Source organism: Ornithorhynchus anatinus, chromosome 21 (genome assembly GCF_004115215.2).
Source record: "Ornithorhynchus anatinus isolate Pmale09 chromosome 21, mOrnAna1.pri.v4, whole genome shotgun sequence".
NCBI lineage: Eukaryota > Metazoa > Chordata > Mammalia > Monotremata > Ornithorhynchidae > Ornithorhynchus > Ornithorhynchus anatinus.
In genome coordinates, this window is record NC_041748.1 from 20,629,055 (window position 1) to 20,645,395 (window position 16,341).

A 16,341-nucleotide genomic window follows, 5' to 3' on the forward strand; every position below is an offset into this window, starting at 1 on the left:
TGGGCCTGACCCTCTGTAGAGGAACTGGAAAAAGAGGTGGGGTTTTTATTAGATAGCAAGAGTTTATCAGAAGCAGCGTGGCCTAAAGGAAAGATCCTGGGCCTGGGAGCCAGAGGACCTGGGTTCTCATTCTGCCCGCCTGCTGCGTGACTTCGGGGTAAGTCACTCGATTCGTGGCAGCTTCTTTTCCTCCACTGTAAATGAGAGGATTCAATACCTGTTCTCCCTCCCCATTCATTCATTCAGTCAAATTTAATGAGCGTTTACGGGGTGCAGAACACTGTACTAAGCCTTGGAAAGTACAATTCGGCAACAAGTAGAGACAATCCCTGCCCACGACGGGCTCACGGTCTAGAAGGGAGGAGACAGGGATCAAACCAAGTAAACAGGCCTAAATAGCAACAATATAAATAAACAGAATTATAGACACAGACACACCATTAATCTAAATTGCACCGTGCACTCTAGGTGGGACAGGGACTGTGTCTGACCTGATTACCTTGCATGCATCCGGACAGACACCCTGCCTAGACTAAGGGCTGGTGAGGGAGTAGACTTGGATTTGAGGGGCTCCCCTCAGTCTGGCATCCTCCTCTTCCTCTCAGGCCTCTCCCTAATGCCCTTCCTCCTCCTATCTTCCTACAGTCACACTCTTCTCTCTCCTTTTAGATAGTAAATTCCTCAAAGGGAGGAGTGTTGTCCACCATTACAGTTCTATTACGCGTGTTTCTTGAGTACAGGGTTCTGCTCGCAGGAAATGCTCAGGAAATGTGGATAAGGGTGAGGATGATGGTCCCTCTCCTCAAACTTCCTCCCTTTTCTCTCTTTTCTGCCCCTTTCTCTTTCCCATTTCTCTTTCCCTCCCCTCTCTCCTTCCCATTACTCTTTCCTCCCCCTTTCTCTCCTTTCCATTTCTCTCTCTCTTCCTCCCTTTTCTCTTTCCCATTTCTGTCTCTTTCACTCCCCTTTCTCTCCTTCCCATTTCTCTCTCTCTGTCTTTCCTCAGCGCTTCCCCCAAAATAATGGCAAACACAAACGGGAGGGGAAGATTGGATACCACTTGTAGCTACAGACAAGGCCGGAGTTCGGTTTGGGGCTCTGTCGCCTTCCATTCCTCCTTGCTCCCGGGGCTTTCCCGAGGCCCTGGATGAGCTTTCCAGGGCAGTCTTAATCCCCATTTTACAGATGGGGTAACTGAGGCCCAGAGAAGTGAATTGACTTGCCCAAGATCACACAGCACGCTAGTGGCAGAGCCACGATCAGAAGCCAGGTCCTCTGACTACCATGACAAGGCTCTTTCAACTAGGCCGCGCTGCTTCTGATTATCTGGATAATCTAAATCCCCAAACACACACTTCAAGGATCCAAGTATTTCAGGCTTCGCCCGCCCTCTTTGACAAGGGAGGACAAAGCGGGTTTTTGGAGAATGCTGGTAAAATAAACATTTTCTGGGGCCAGAAATATTCAGGTAATTACTCAGCGCAGCTCGACTGCATGAAAAAAATTTTTAATCTCCAAAGCACCTGCTTGGGTCTTTTTCAGAAAGGCCAGATCTACACTAGTAACTTAGCATCATTCAAGTAAAAAAACATCACATTGGCCTCAAGACCTGGCTAACACTTACAAATAATTATTTTTTGACTGGAATCTTTCAAGCAATTTGCTTGCGACAGCCCAGCTCAAGGAAAATGGAGAGTTGAGCCAATCGTAAAGTTATTTCAAGATCTGGAAAGAATAATATCCAAATTGGTTTCACCTCACCCAACCAGACTGTCTACATTTCCCAAATTCGGCAGACAACTGCTGAAACCTTCCTCCAATTTTCCTCATAAGGGGGTCCAGAGACTCCATAAAATCTTCAAAATTTCCCCAAGACTGCCCCGACCCGCCCCCTCCCCCACCAACACGCAAAGTACCCCCTGTTGAGGTGACACTAAAAACACTGCAGAAAAAATTAGGCTTTTAAGAAGGTGCAAATCATTTGGGAAACATCTCTTTACACAGAATACATTTGCAATTAGGGTGTTTCAGGGGAAAACACTGGCACAGCTTCACGTTTGCGTGGTCTCTTCTTGCCTCAATTAACACCCACTAATTACCACCCTGCCTCTCTCTAGGACTAAGACATATCTGCTTTTTTCCCCCCTGCCCTTCGCAACGGTTACCAATCCCTAGTTAATCAATCAAGGGTATTGACTGAAAGCCTGAGGGCCAAGCGTTGGACTAAGAATTTGGGAGAAGCAGTGGCTAGAGCACGGGCCCGGGAGTCAGAAGGACCTGGGTTCTAATCCCGGCTTCACCACTTGTCTGCGGAGTGACCCTGGGCCAGTCACTTCACTTCTCCGGGCCTCAGTTACCTCATCTGGAAAATGAGGATTAAGACAGTGAGCCCTATGTGGGACTGTGTCTAACCAGATTAATCTGTACCTAACCCAATGCTTGAGACCGATCCTGGCACATACCAAGGGCTTAAAAAATACCATTAAAAGGAAACAAAACACAACAGGATGTAGTCTGGAGGCCCAGAGTAGCAGGGGTCTATGTACCGACAGGTTTGGGGGATAAATTGTTGGCTGAAAGTCGGTTAAAGGAGTCTGGCAAAGCTGGATGGCGGGGGAGGTGCCACAGGCAAGATTTAAGCAAGGCCAATTAGTCAATCAATCAATTTTAACTGGAGAGAATCAATCTACTTAAGCGGGCACTCCTTGAGAATGCTAGTTCCCAGATGGTTAGGGACTGGAAGAAGAGAGCTTTCACTCTATAATTAAACAATCTTCATTTTTTTTCTTATGGTATTTGTTGAGTACAAATGTACCCAGGCAGTATACTAAGTGCTGGGGATAGATTAAAGCTAATCAGCTTGGACAGAGTCCCAGTAATAATAATAATAATAATTGGGGTGTTACTGAAGCGCTTACTTTGTGCTAGGCACTGTACTAAGCGCTGGGAGGGATACAAGCAAAACGGGTTGGACACAGTCCCTGTCCCATAGGGGACTCACAGTCACGATCCCCATTTTACAGATGAGGGAACTGAGGCACAGAGAAGTGAAGTGATTTGCCCAAGGTCACGTAGCAGATAAGTGGCGGAGCCGGGATTAGAACCCATGATCTTCTGACTCCCGGGGCCCGGGCTCTAAACACTAAGCCGAGCTGCTTGTCTGTCCCACAGGGCGCTCACGGTCTTAATCCCCATTTTACAGATGAGGTAACTGAGGCATGGAGAAGTTAGGGGACCTGACCAGCGTCGCAGAGCAGTCAAGCGTTGGAGCTGGGATTAGAATCCGGGTCCTTCTGAATTCCGGGTCTGTGCTCTATCACCATGCGACTTCCTTCCAGGAATGCATTATTGAACTCTCAGTTAGGTATCCCTTGATCTCATCTAGAGCCACCTACCTTATCTCATTTGTGATGCTTTAAACCAATTACGGACCTCTGAATTAGTCTGTGTGACCTTGAGCAAGTCACTTCACTTCTTTGAGCTTCAGTTCCCTCATCTGTAAAACGGGGATGAAGACCGTGAGCCCCATGTGGGACAGGGACAGTCTCCAAACTGATTAGCTTCTATCTACTCCGGCGATCAGTACAGTGCCCAGTACACAGTAACTGCTTGACAAACACCGAATCGTACATTCCAAGCACTTAGTACGGTGCTCTGCACATAGTAAGCGCTCAATAAATACTATTGAATGAATGGAATACCATAGAAAACAAACTTATGTTGGATAAAACATTCCGCAATGTCCCTAAGATGTCATTCCTGAGCCATGACATGACATTTTGCTTAAAAATGTGATTGAATCATCAGTGGTCATATCTGAGAGTTGTTCTTAGTAAACGTCTATGCAATTAATTAATTATGGCATTTCTTAAGCACTTTGCTGTGGCCCAAGTACCGTGTTAAACCTTGGAGTAGGGATTCAAGAGAATCAGGCTGGACACAGTCCCCGTCCCACATAGGGCTCACAGCCTTAATCCCCATTTTCCCGATGAGGAAAATGAGATCCAGGAGAGTGAAGTGACTTGTCCAAGGTCACACAACAGATAAGAGGTGGATCCGGGATTAGAACCCAGGTGCTCTGACTCCCGGGCCTGTGTTCCATGCACTGGGCCGTGCTGCTTCTCGCCAACGACAGGCCGGAGTGGGAAGGGGATGGGGGCAATCCACGGATGCAGTTCCTGGTGGCTGCTGGCCTCTCAGCTTATTTTATGAAGAGAAATAAATACCGGAGCGTGAGAGGGAGACTGGGTAGGAGAGGAGCAAGTTTGGGATGTGGGATGGGGCAGGAAAACTGCTGGCTCCTGGGAAAGGAACAGGGCAAAGGGAGGATAGAAGGGAGAGGGAATTGACTTACCTGCAGTGACTGGACATTACTCCCCACTCCCGCAACGCTGGACGGTCAGAAAATCGGGCAGAATGAATCTCAAGGCTCTCTGTGGAGTTGAGTTGCTCTCCTCAAGTGTTCCTCTGCACAGTGCTCTGCAAGTAGCAGACACGTAATAAACGGTGGCGGGGATGGCGGAGCTGATGACGATGGTTGCGGTGATAGAGGAAATTCTATTCCTCTATTCCTTATTGCTGAACAATTCTTTACTGCCCAATTGTACTTTCCAAGCGCTCACTCCTGTACTCTGCACTCAGTAAGCACTCAAAAAATACGTTTGAATGAGAGAATGGAGGCGAGGGTGATGACGGTGGTGGTGACGTGTGGTGATCATGTCAGCAGCATGGCCTAGTGGCAAGCGCCCGGGCTTGGGAGTCAGGGGACGTGGGTTCTCATCCCAGTTCCGCCCATTCCCTGCTGTGGGACCTGGGGCAAGTCACTTCGCTTCTCTGGGCCTCAGTTCCCTCATCTGTACGATGGGGATTAAGTCCGCGAGCCCCACGTGGGACAACCTGATTACCTCGTATCCACTCTGGCGCTTAGAAGAGTGCTTGGCCCACTGTAAGCGCTTAAGAAATACCAGAATTATGATTATTATTACTAGTCGGCGGGAGGGATGAGGGGAGCTGACAACGGGGGTCATCCACCCCAACCAGCGGATAGGCCTCGATCCCGTCACGGGGCCTTGAGGTCTAAGACCCCGCACGAAGGAGCACCGGCGGCTTGCGACGCCCTAGTTCTCCCAATCTCATCCCTGCCCGTTCGGGAAGCTATCAGCTCACGGAGAGTCACGCCTCTCCCTCCCGGGCCCAAATCCCCTCCGTTCAACTGCATCCGTTCATTCAATCGGATCTACCTTGTGCGGATCGCTGTACCGAGCGCTTGGGAGACCACGATATAACACTAAACAGACACGTTCCCCGCCCGCAACGGACTCACGAGCCCTAGATCCTCCCTTACGCAATTCGGCGTCAGGGTCTCTCACCAAAATTCAGAGTTGCAGAATTCAGCAGGGGGAAGAGGGCAGGAAAGCAAGATAGTAACGAATACCACTTCATTATTCCTAAAAGAATAAAGGCTTATTTTCTAGTCAAGGCAAAACGGGTCCTAACCTGATAGATGTGAGTGAACGAGGAAGGAGATGTCCCAAATGTCTCTATTAATCTAAATTAACTAGACAAACAGTTAACAAAGCCCTTGGCTCACGGTCAGCACTTTAAACAGACGAGAACTGCTACGAAGCAAAGGCTCCAATTTCTCCCGAGCGAGTCGCGTGACTGGATATTATACTTTCCCCCCACGTCAAAAGTGCAATACTGAAATGGGCTATCGTTACGCGGACCGGGGATATAGCACAGGCCCGGGAGGCAGAGGACCTGAGTTCTCATCCCGGCTCCTCCACTTGCCTCTTGTGTGACCTTGGGCAAATCACTTCACTTCTCTGGGCCTCAGTTCCCTCAACTGCAAAATGGTGTTTCAGTACCTGTTCTCCCTCCTACTCGGACGATGAGCCCCACGTGAGACGGGAAGTGTTTCTGGCCTGATTAGCTTGTATCTACCCCAGTGTTTAGCACAGTGCTTGACACTTAATGAGCATTTAACAAACACCGCAAAAAAAAAAAACCCATCTGATTTTCCTTCACCAGTCCGAACCATCAATCGGTGGCATATATTGAGCACTTTCTGTGCGTGGAGCACTGTATTGAATGCTTAGAGAGTACACCATACTTTGAACACACATTCCCTGCCCTGAGATGAGTTTAAAATCTAAGGGCCCTGACAAAACACCCAGCCCTTTTTCTGAACAATAAGTCCAACGCTTGACCCAGTGAGATTTTTTTCACTGCCACGTACCGTTGGTTCATTTGATTTCCACTTCTGCAAACATCAGTAACCGGACTGTAATCCTCGTCTTGTCTTATGCCGTCGAATCGTCTCCACGGACACCACGGATACATTTCTCCCGGAACACCCCGCTCTTCCCCTGCAATCGTCCTGGAAGTGGATCCGGAGAGTGTCCTTGGTAAAAATCCGGAAGTGGTTTACCGTCGCCGCCTTCCGTGCCGTCAACTTGAGTCTCCTCCCTCGAATCTCTCCCGGGTCGCCGCTGCCCAGCACGGGAAAGTTTTGACATGTAGCAGATTAGCCTTCCACTCGCTAGCCACTGGCCACGCTAGGAATGGAACGGACAGGCCTCCGCTTGACTCTCCCACCCGTAGCCGAGACTGGTAGAGTACTGAAAACTCTCCAGGTGCCATCCTGAGAGGGGTGGATTCTACTACCATAACTGTGGTATTTGCTAAGCTCTTAATCTGTGCCAAGCGCTGTACTAAGCGCTGGGGTAGATGCAAAATCGTCAAGGCTCCTAGTCTAAGTAGGAGGGAGGTACTGAATCCCAATTTTGCAGATGAGGGAAATGAGGCCCAGAGAAGTGAAGTGACTCGCCCCAAGTCACACAGCAGACCAATGGCAGGGCTGGGATTAGAACTCAGGTCTTCTGTCTCCCAGGCCTGTGCTCTACCCACTAGACCACACGGCTTCTCTGAACGTGTTCAGTTCCAGGTGCTTTCAGACTCTCTCATTTCACCGGGAAGATGAGCAGAGTCTATTGAATAACCTCGCTTCAAACCACGTTCTCCGCCCAAAATAGCACAAATGTTCCCTTGTCCTAAATAATAGAGTGAAAGGAAAAGAAGAAGAAAGGAAAGCGCCCATTCAAAGAAGCAAACGTGTTTTATTTTTATTTTCCGAGCACGGCGTTCTCCCCTCCCGCATCCGCTTCCGATCGAACCGTGCCTTTGGGTAGGCACCGCTCTAAGCAGAAAAGGGTCAACGGAACCTTCCCGCAGCTTTCTCTTCAAACGTCTAAGGAGCTGAGAACACGTCGAGGAAAAAAAACACCATTCCGGATACTGAAATACAAAGACAAACGAGGGAGGATTTTGCCATGGAATTCTGCAGTTTGGAGACACGCGATCCAACCTAACCTGTGTTTCTTCCCGGCCGGAGCAAACGTTCCCGAGGGGGGCCAAACTGCAACGACTAGAAACCCCATAACAACTTGTGCTCTGGGACACGATTCCCTCTCACCTTTTTTTTTTTAATGGTATCAGTTAAGCGCTCACTATGTGGCAGGCACTGTTCCAAGCGCTGAGGCAGAAAGAAGCTTGGACGCCGTCCCCGTCTCACACGGGGCTTACAGTTTAAATCCCCATTTTACAGATGAGGGAAATGAGGCCTAGAGAAGTGAAGTCATAATATGGCATGGCTTAACTATGTGCCAGGCACTGTACTAAGCGCTGGGGAGGATACAAGCAGATCAGGTCGGACGCAGTCCTGTCCCGCGTGGGGCTCACGGTCTCAATCCCCATTTTACAGATGAGGGAACCGAGGCCCAGAGAAGTGAGGTGATTTGCCCAAGGTCGCACAGCAGACAAGTGGAAGAGCTGGGATTAGAACCCATGACCTTCTGACTCCCAGGCCCGGGCTGTACCCACTAAGCCATACTCCTTCCGCTTCTGACTCCCCTCTCGACTCCCTCCCATTCCCCCTCTTCGCTCTCCAAAGACCAAGCTCTCCTGGAATTTCACCGTCTGACTCTACGTGGCCAACTGCCCAGTCACCATTTTTATTCAGTGGTATTTGTTAGCGCTTACTATGTGCCAGGCCCTGTACTAAGCACTGGGGTAGACAGAAGCTAATCAGGTTGGACACAGTCCCTGTCCCACATGGGGCTCACAGTCTTCATCCCCAGTTTACAGATGAGGGAACTGAGGCCCAGAGAAGTGAAATGATTTAACCCAGGTCCCACAGGGCATTTATTTAGTGCCAGGCACTGTACTAAGCAACAAGGCGAACAGTTTGGACGCCGTCCAAATGAACTGACAACACTCGGAGGCGCTCGCGGGACTATACTCTCTTGTCCTCTCCCAAGCGCTGTGTAGCATGCTCTGCGCTTAGTAAGCGCTCAATAAATATCACTGAGTGATTGATTAGAACAGTGCTTGGCACACAGTAAGAGCTTAACAAATACCATTATTATTATTATTACTATTGATTGATCCATCAGCCGTCAGGGCGTTCTTGCCCAACCTCTCCTTCTATTCCATTTCCAGGTGGGGGAGACAAAATAAAACATGGAAGAAAACTGGGGCAAATAATGATTTTGGGGGGGCGACGTTAGCCTCAGGCAATCGGTCGATAAATCAAACAAGCGTTCTTACTGGGCCCTTACCCCGCGCAGAGCACTCTGCTGAGTGCTTGGGGGAGTACGATACTTAACAGACACTATCCCCGCCCTCAACGGAAAGATGGACCGTTAAACAAATTACAAGAAGGAGAAGTGGCCTAATGGCTCGAGGGCCGGAAGGAAGAGATTCCACGATTACTGCTTCGAAATGTGCTAAATATTAAACGGTAATCATCTTTGATCCTCACTCTTCTCAAAAGAACTGCTGTTCTGCATATAGTAAGCGCTCAATAAATACGACTGAATGAACGAATGAGGGGGAAAAGGACCCATTCACGATCTTTTCTGAGACAGTGTGCAAAAGTGGCTTGGGACTAGGAAGTCAGAGGCCTGGATGGGGGGAGGAGGCGGCGGGGGTCCCAGTCCCCATTCTGCCCCTGCCCTGCTGTGTGACCTCGGGCAAGTCGCTTCACCTGTCTGGGCTCGTGTCTGCGATTTGTAAAACGGGGAGGAAAAATGCCCGATTCTCCCTTCCTCCCGGGGGTGTCGTGGAATAAACCGGGATAACGGATGCGAAGGCCAGTTGGAAATATAAAGGCACTTTATATACTCAGAGTGGTATCATTTACAACTCTCATGATCGTCGTCACCGTAATCGGCACGATCATTCAGATTATCGCTCCTAATGGGGCCCGTTTCCTTCTCCTGGCCTCGACAAAGCTTCTCCAGGGGCCGCAGAATACGAACCAGAGCCAAGAGGGATGCGATCGCTGCCGCCTAGAGAACGGCTCAGTTCCGTCGATCATTCAATCGGTGGTATTAACTGAGCGCTTCCTGCGCGCAGAGCACCCTACTAAGCGCTGGGGAGAGGACAAGAGAGCGTAGACCCATAACCGCATCTGAGTGCTGTCTGTCTGGTTCTCCGGCGGGGTTGGGGGAAGGACGGCTTTTTGAATTGCTAGAATTGCTTCACGAAGGGTCAGGCAGGGAACTTGTCTGTTTATTGTTCTATTGTCCTCCCCCAAGCACTTAGTACAGTGTTTTGCACACAGGAAGGGCTCAATAAATGGGACTGAATGAACGAGGGCAGGGGAGGCATCTTGGGGTGGCCAGGGGAAAGCTGGGGGCGACCGGCGCCAGAGGCCGTCCGAAAACCAGAGCAGCTTCACTCCCGGTCACCCCCCGTCCTCCAGGCCGGTGATTTTGGTCGACGGCCTCTCGGCTCGACCTCCGCCGGGATCGCCTCGAGGTTGGGGTTCCCGTCACGCTTGGGAGTCGACGCCCGAGGGCCCCGCCACGACTTGGGCCCCGCCGACTGGGGTTTGTGGGGGCTCGAGTCGGAAACCCCGATTCCGGGGCCGTCCGCCTTCGTGACGGCCCGTCGGCCCCAGACGGGAGCCCGAAACGGTCCTCGCTCTCTCCCCCAGGCCTGGAGACCGGCTGCCTTTCGATCTATCTCTGATTCGGGCTGAGACGTCCTACCTCGGTCACAATTCCAGTGCCCTCCCCGACGCAGTCCCGCATTCCGTCCCGTTTCTCCCCCTCATTCTTCCCCTTCCAAGGGAAGGGAGGGGACCAGGATTTAACCAGTAAAAGGGCAGAGGGCAACGACTGAGAAGTCTGTCTGGCCCAAGAGTCTGGCAAAGTACGTGACTCGTTAGGTCGTGATTTCCTTCAGGGCGGGGAACCGGTGTCGACTGGCTTTGGTTGTTCTCTCCCAAGTGCTTAGCACAGTGCTTCCCACACATCGGGTGCCCATTAGGTACCACCGATCGGGCCCGCCCATTGTTGGGGCTTCGTTTTGCCCGGCCAGGGGTCCGTAGCCACGGCCTCTGCCAGCCCGTCTTTCCCAGGGACGCCCACCTGGAGTGGCGGCCCGCTGAAGGCTTCCCCGAAATTCCTCCGCCCGGCCCAGAGTGGCAAGAGAGAAGAGGGAGAGTGCGTGCGTACAAGTCTGTGTCTTGGGGGGAGGGGACCCCTCTTTTAGATCATTAAGGGTAGGGAACGTGAACACTAACCCTGTTGTACTGTAGTAATAATAATACTAATGATAATGGTATCCGTTAAGTGATTACTACGGGCCAGGAACTGTACTAAGCACTGGGGTGGACACAAGCAAATCGAGTTGGACCCAATCCCCGTCCCACATGGGGCTCACACTCTTAATCCCCCTTTTACAGACGAGAGAAGTGAAGTGACTTGCCCGAGGTCACTATTTTAAACAAGCGGTGGAGCCGGGATGAGAACCCATGATCTCTGACTGCCGGGCCTGTGCTTTAATCACCAGGCCACGAGTGGAGATAGTTTCGCTCGAGGAACGTCAGCACGGGCAGTCGACGCTGACGGTATTTGTTAAGCGCTTACTACGGGCCTAGCATTGTTTTAAGCGCCGGGGGAGATACGAGTTAATCAGGTTGGATACAGTCGCTATCCAATATTGGGCTCACGGTCTCCACCCCCATTTTCCGGAAGAGGGAACTGAGGCCCAGAGAAGTGAAGTAACTAGAGCCGGGATTAGAACACGGGTCCTTCCGACTCCCAGGCCCGGGGTCTTGCCGCGAAGCGACAGCGGAGCCGCGTCCTCGACGAGGCCCGTGTTACGGGAGACCGACCCCGCTGGGAGATGCTCCCGGGGCGTCTACAGCCCCGCAAGTAGCCAATACCGTCTCTGCCGCTCGGCGTCGGAAGGGTGATCCCTAAGGCTGCCGTCTCCCTCCGGCCAAGATGCTCGGTGAAATCACCCGCCCGGGTGGAAAGATCCCGGGCCCGGGAGTCCGGAGACCTGGGTTCGAATGCCGGCTCCGCCACCGGCCCGCTCTGCGACCTTGGGCGGGTCACCTAGAGTCTCTGGGCCTCAGTCGCCTCATCTGTAAAATGGGGACTGAGACTTTGAGCCCAATTCGGGACGGGGAAAGTATTCAACCTGATTAACCGGTATCTACCACAGGGCTCGGAACAGCGCTCGGCACATAGTAAGCGCTTAACAAGTACCATAATTCTTCTTCTTCTCTGGGCCTCGGCCTTCTCACCCGGAAAATGGGAGTAAAATCCCTGTTCTCCCTCCCCGTTAGATTGCGAATCCCTCACGGGGCAGGGACCGTGTCCGACCTGATTCTCCTACATCTGCCTCGGCGCGTAGCTAAGCGCCCGATCGCTTCCGTCGTGATTTTACCTGGCGTCCTACTTTCCGAGATATTTCTTCATGATACTTCCGAGGCCGTCTTCTTCCCCTTCGGCCTCCGAGCGCCCAGCTTCCTGCCGCTCCCTGGGGACGTCCGTCCCAGCGGAGACGATCCCTCCCGATCCCCGCGATCCCGGCCGACTCTTTACGCTGTCGGCGCTTCTGTACGAGAAGACGGAACCGGAAGACGAGGACGAGTCGGAGAGGTGGCCGGGCTCCGTGTCGGGCTCCGGGTTTTTCTTCGGAACGGCCTCGACCCCGGGATCAAGACGGCCCCCCGGAGCCCGTCCTTCCAAGATCCCGGGCGGCGGCACCCGACCTCCTCTCCCGTCCCTCTCGGACCCGGGAGCCTCCGGCTTCCGGATGGCCGGGAGAAAGTCGTCGAAATCGACTCGGGTCCCCGGGTAGTAGCGGAGCCAGGGCAGCCCGGGCGTGAGAGGGTCGTCGTCCCCTAGCTCGTCCAGCAGGCCGGAGAACTGCCTGTTCTGGAACACCAGCGGGGCCCGGCCCGGGACGGGGACCGCCGCGTCCTCCGACGACCCCGCGCGGCCCGGCTCACGGCCGGAGCTCCGGTCGCGGCCTCCGGCCCCGAAGATGGACTCGCAGGATCCGAATCCGGCCCTCCTCTCCCCCGGCCCGGGCGAGACGGCGTCCACGGCGTCGGTGGCGAGGCACCTGAGGCTGGTGGAGCGTACCAGGCCCGGGGCGGGACGAGGCCTCTCCCCAAGCGTGGGGGACGACAACAGGCCGCTCTCGCGCGCGCTTCTGTATCTCCTCAGAGCGGAGGCCCCCGTGGTCTGGTAGATGGGCAACGGGGAAGGGTCCTCCCATCCCAGGGTTCCCTGCTCCTTCTCCCACCGTCTTTTTCTCCTCAGTTCTTCGACAAATTCCGACAGGGCCTGCGAAGGACTCGGGAGTCTTGCTTCCGACGGCGGGGCCGGGCTTCCTCTCCGGGCCGGGGGAGAAAGGGCCCCGCCGCCCTCTACGGGTCTTCTCCGGCCGCCCGGACCCTCGCCGTCTGCCGGCTTGCCGAGATCGCGCCTCGCGGTTCTGAGAGACGAGAGGGAGAGGCGATCGAAATCCCCGTCTCCCCAGTTTTCTCCGGGGACTCCCCGGCTCGGGCCCACCGGAGAGGCCACTGGGCTTGGATCCTGGTCTCTGGATTCTCTGTTCAACCTACACCCCCCCCCAAAAAAAAGAGAGAGAAACAGAGTTGGTTCTACTTTCTAGAATTTACGACAATTTATGCAACCGGCATGAGAGGCGACGAGAACATGTGCTGAGGTTGTTTTTCTTCAGAAGCTTCCGTATCTGCTGAAATCTCAAATGAACCGTGTGATTTAATACCCAAATTCAAGCCGGGTAAAAGATTTCTTGTTGCTTCCCGCAATGCAATTTCTGGCTATAATTAAACTCCGCTAAGTACGTTAGAGCAGATTAGAACAGGGGCTAGAACGGGGGACTTGGATTTATGAGGTTCTGTATGTGGGACGATAGCACTTATCATAGAAAGCCACACTGCAAAATAAGTCATTTGTTTTTCCAGAGATAAGCGACGTACGCGGGATTTATGCTGGGTTTCCCCACCCCGTCCCCATCTAAACCCGGGGTCTGCTTTGCAAATCCGGTGTCTGACTATCCAGAGAAGAAATCCAAATCTATCTTAATGTTTCTCTCTGATACATTATGCCGGTGATTCCTCCGGGGGAAAAAATAATTATAACTTATAAAAGCAAAACCGGGCCACGGATCCGGGCCGAGACGGAGAAGTGCGTACGAGAGGGAAAACTGTTTCTATTTCGAGAATGAAAACCAGGCCTCGCTTGCAGAAAGGGGGATTTTGAGAATGAAAGCTGAGGAACGTCCTCGCCTCGGAGAGTGGGAAACCAGCGCCTGAAGAGCATCGAGGGTGGGTTGGCTGAAACCCGGTGACCTTTTCTTTAACAAACAAAAGCGATCTCCCTCCCCCCCGGGACGGGTGCCGTTTGAACAAAGGAATCCACGGGCCGGAAATGTTGAGCTGCACGGCGACGGGAGAAGGGACCCCTGCTCGGATGAGGAAAAGAAATTGAGACGCACGAATGCCGGTTGTCACGTGAGAGGCTTCGAAGACGGAGTCCTCGCCCCGCTGGCGGGAACGACGGATGAGCCTCCGCCCAGAGACTCCTCGTCGGACGGAGACCCCGTGTGGAGAGGCGGAGGAGCGGCCGGGGCCTAACGGATCGAGCGCCGGCCTGGGAGCCGGGGGGATCTGGGTTCGAAACCCGTGGCCCTGCCGCTCGTCTGCTGTGGCAACTTGGGGAAGTCACTTCACTTCTCGGGGCCTCGGCTAACTCATCTGTAAAATGGCGGTTAAGACTGGGAGCCCCTTGAGGGCTCCAACCTGAATATCTCGTATCTATCCCAGCACTTAGAACGGTGCTCGACACACAGTAAACGCTTAACGGATACCGTCGTCACTATTAATATTATTATTCGCGAAGGAATAATTTTCACCGAATGCACACGTTGCCAAAGCTCTGGCTCCTGGGACAATTTTTAGACGATATCTTCCCCTCACAACGTACACCACAGCCCGCTGGAATTTCTTAACGCTCCTCTCGGAAAAGAGACAATGTCTGCTGTACCCTGGGACGCGCAAAGATTAATCAGATTGCCGCCTGGATCGTTCTTCTCCAACACCCTTCTGCTCATCTCTCCCCTCTCCCCAGAAATCTCGAAATGGTTGCCCGTCCCTCTCCACATCAAGAAGAGACTCCCAAGGGCAAGTGGAGTAAAGGGCAGGAAGGAAATGAACGGGGAGGAGAGATGGAGAGCGACGGCAGAGGTTGTGGGATGGGACAGATGGAGGAGGAGTGAGGGGGCGGTCGTGGAATAATAGATAATTGTGGTATTTGTTAGGCGCTTACTATGTGTCAAGCGCTGGCAGATAAGAGGCAATCAGGTTGTCCCACGTGGGGCTCACGGTCTCAATCCCCATTTTCCAGATGAGGGATCTGAGGCCCCCGAGAAGTGAAGTGACTTGTCCAAGGTCACCGTGCAGATGAACGGCGGAGCCGGGATTAGAACCCACGTCCTCCGACTCCCAGGCCCGGGCTCCTGTCACTAGGCCGTGCTGCTTCTTAGCGCAGATGCCCACGTCCGGGGAGGTGGAGACTCTAGACTGTCAGCTCGTTGTGGGCAGGGAATGTGTCTGCTTATCGTTCTCCTGCCCTCTCCCAAGCGCTTAGTACAGGGCTCTCCATAAGTACCACTGAATGAATGAAGATGTAGGAGTTTTCCAAACAAGCAGCTCAGTTTTGGACCAGTAACCGGGAGATGTGAGTGTTGCCATGGAAACCTCAGTCCCCGTTACAATGCGACCAGCGTCGCAGACAATGCAAGGGCGGAGCGAGTCCCGGTTCCAGCGCCCGGCTGGCTCACGCCCGGGCCGAGTCTCAGCCGGGGAAATCCATCCATCCATCCATCCATCCAATGATTGACTGACCCATCCATCCATCCACTGATTGACTGACCCAACCATCCATCCATCCACCCATCGATGGGGCCGAGTCACAGGATGACAGCGCTTCCTCCCCATTCCCGCCCCCCAATTCCCTTCCCTCCCGCCCCCGGCTGTGATCCGAAGTATCTCAGGCCAACCTGACCCTCCTCCCCTGGGCCCTCTTCCTCACCGGGACCCCCAGGGATGAAGGAGGCTGGGCAGAGTTTGGGCTCTGGTTTCGGCGTGGCCGGGGCGGGTACTTGGTGCCCTTGTTTTCCGGTGCCCTGCCGGCCCTGTCTGGATGGAGGGGACGGGGGGGAAAGGGACCCCTGGGGTCTTGGGGGACGGGGGGAGGGCACGGGGAAGGGCGGCCGGAAGGGGCCGGTTCTCAGTGGCTTCCCGTGGAGCTTCCGTCTCCTGGGACGCTACCGGCTCTGTGGTACCGTCCTCTCCCAAGCACTGAGCACAGTGCTCTGCACCCATTCATTCGTCCACCTCCCTCACCACCCCCAAAATTTACCCCTCTCCAACCCCCAAAACCAGGAGAACAGTTTGTTTTTTCGTTTGGCGGGGCGGCGGTTATCACCCCTTCTCCTCACCCATCCCACCTAGAACAGGTAGGATGTGATGAGCAACGCTTCGAGAAATGCGTCAGTCTATAGAATAATAATGATGATGCCATTTAAGCGCTTACTACGTGCCAAGGACTGTGAGGGATACGAGGTCTTCAGGTTGGACGCGGCCCCCGCTCCCCATGGGGCTCACAGTCCTCATCCCCAATTTTCTGAAGAGGGAACCGAGGAGGCCCAGCGAAGTGAAGTGATTTGCCCGGCGACGCACGACAGACACGGCTGAGAGCGCGTCGCGGGCAGGGATCGTCTCTAATTCGTTGCTGAATTGTTCTTCCCAAGCGCTTAGCGTTTCATTCTTTCATTCCCTCGTAGTTATCGAGCAGCTACTGTGCGCAGAGCACTGTACTAAGCGCTGGGAAGCACAGTTCAGCAATAAAGAGAGACAACCCCAGCCCACAACAGGCTCAGAGTCTAGAAAGGGGGAGACAGGCATCAAAACAAGTAAACAGGCATCAGTAGCAATATTATAAA

At 53.3% G+C, this 16,341-nt stretch overlaps 1 protein-coding gene and 1 non-coding gene across 2 annotated transcripts in view; both read right to left on the reverse strand.

Moving 5' to 3' along the window:
- Positions 1–6,514: 6,514 nt before the first annotated feature.
- Positions 6,515–6,653, reverse strand: LOC114806230. The gene has a single exon (XR_003754266.1). It is a non-coding gene; the product is annotated as a small nucleolar RNA SNORA7 (small nucleolar RNA).
- A 445-nt stretch (positions 6,654–7,098) lies between these two features.
- Positions 7,099–16,341, reverse strand: part of MYO18B (myosin XVIIIB) — a 133,705-nt gene continuing 124,462 nt past the window's right edge. Inside the window, exons 44-45 of the mRNA XM_029049138.1 lie at positions 11,746–12,930; positions 7,099–7,296 (exon numbers count right to left, since the gene is read on the reverse strand). Coding sequence (XP_028904971.1) covers positions 11,754–12,930 — 1,177 coding nt within the window. The 3' untranslated portion in view covers positions 7,099–7,296; positions 11,746–11,753. The remainder of the gene's footprint in view (positions 7,297–11,745; positions 12,931–16,341) is intronic.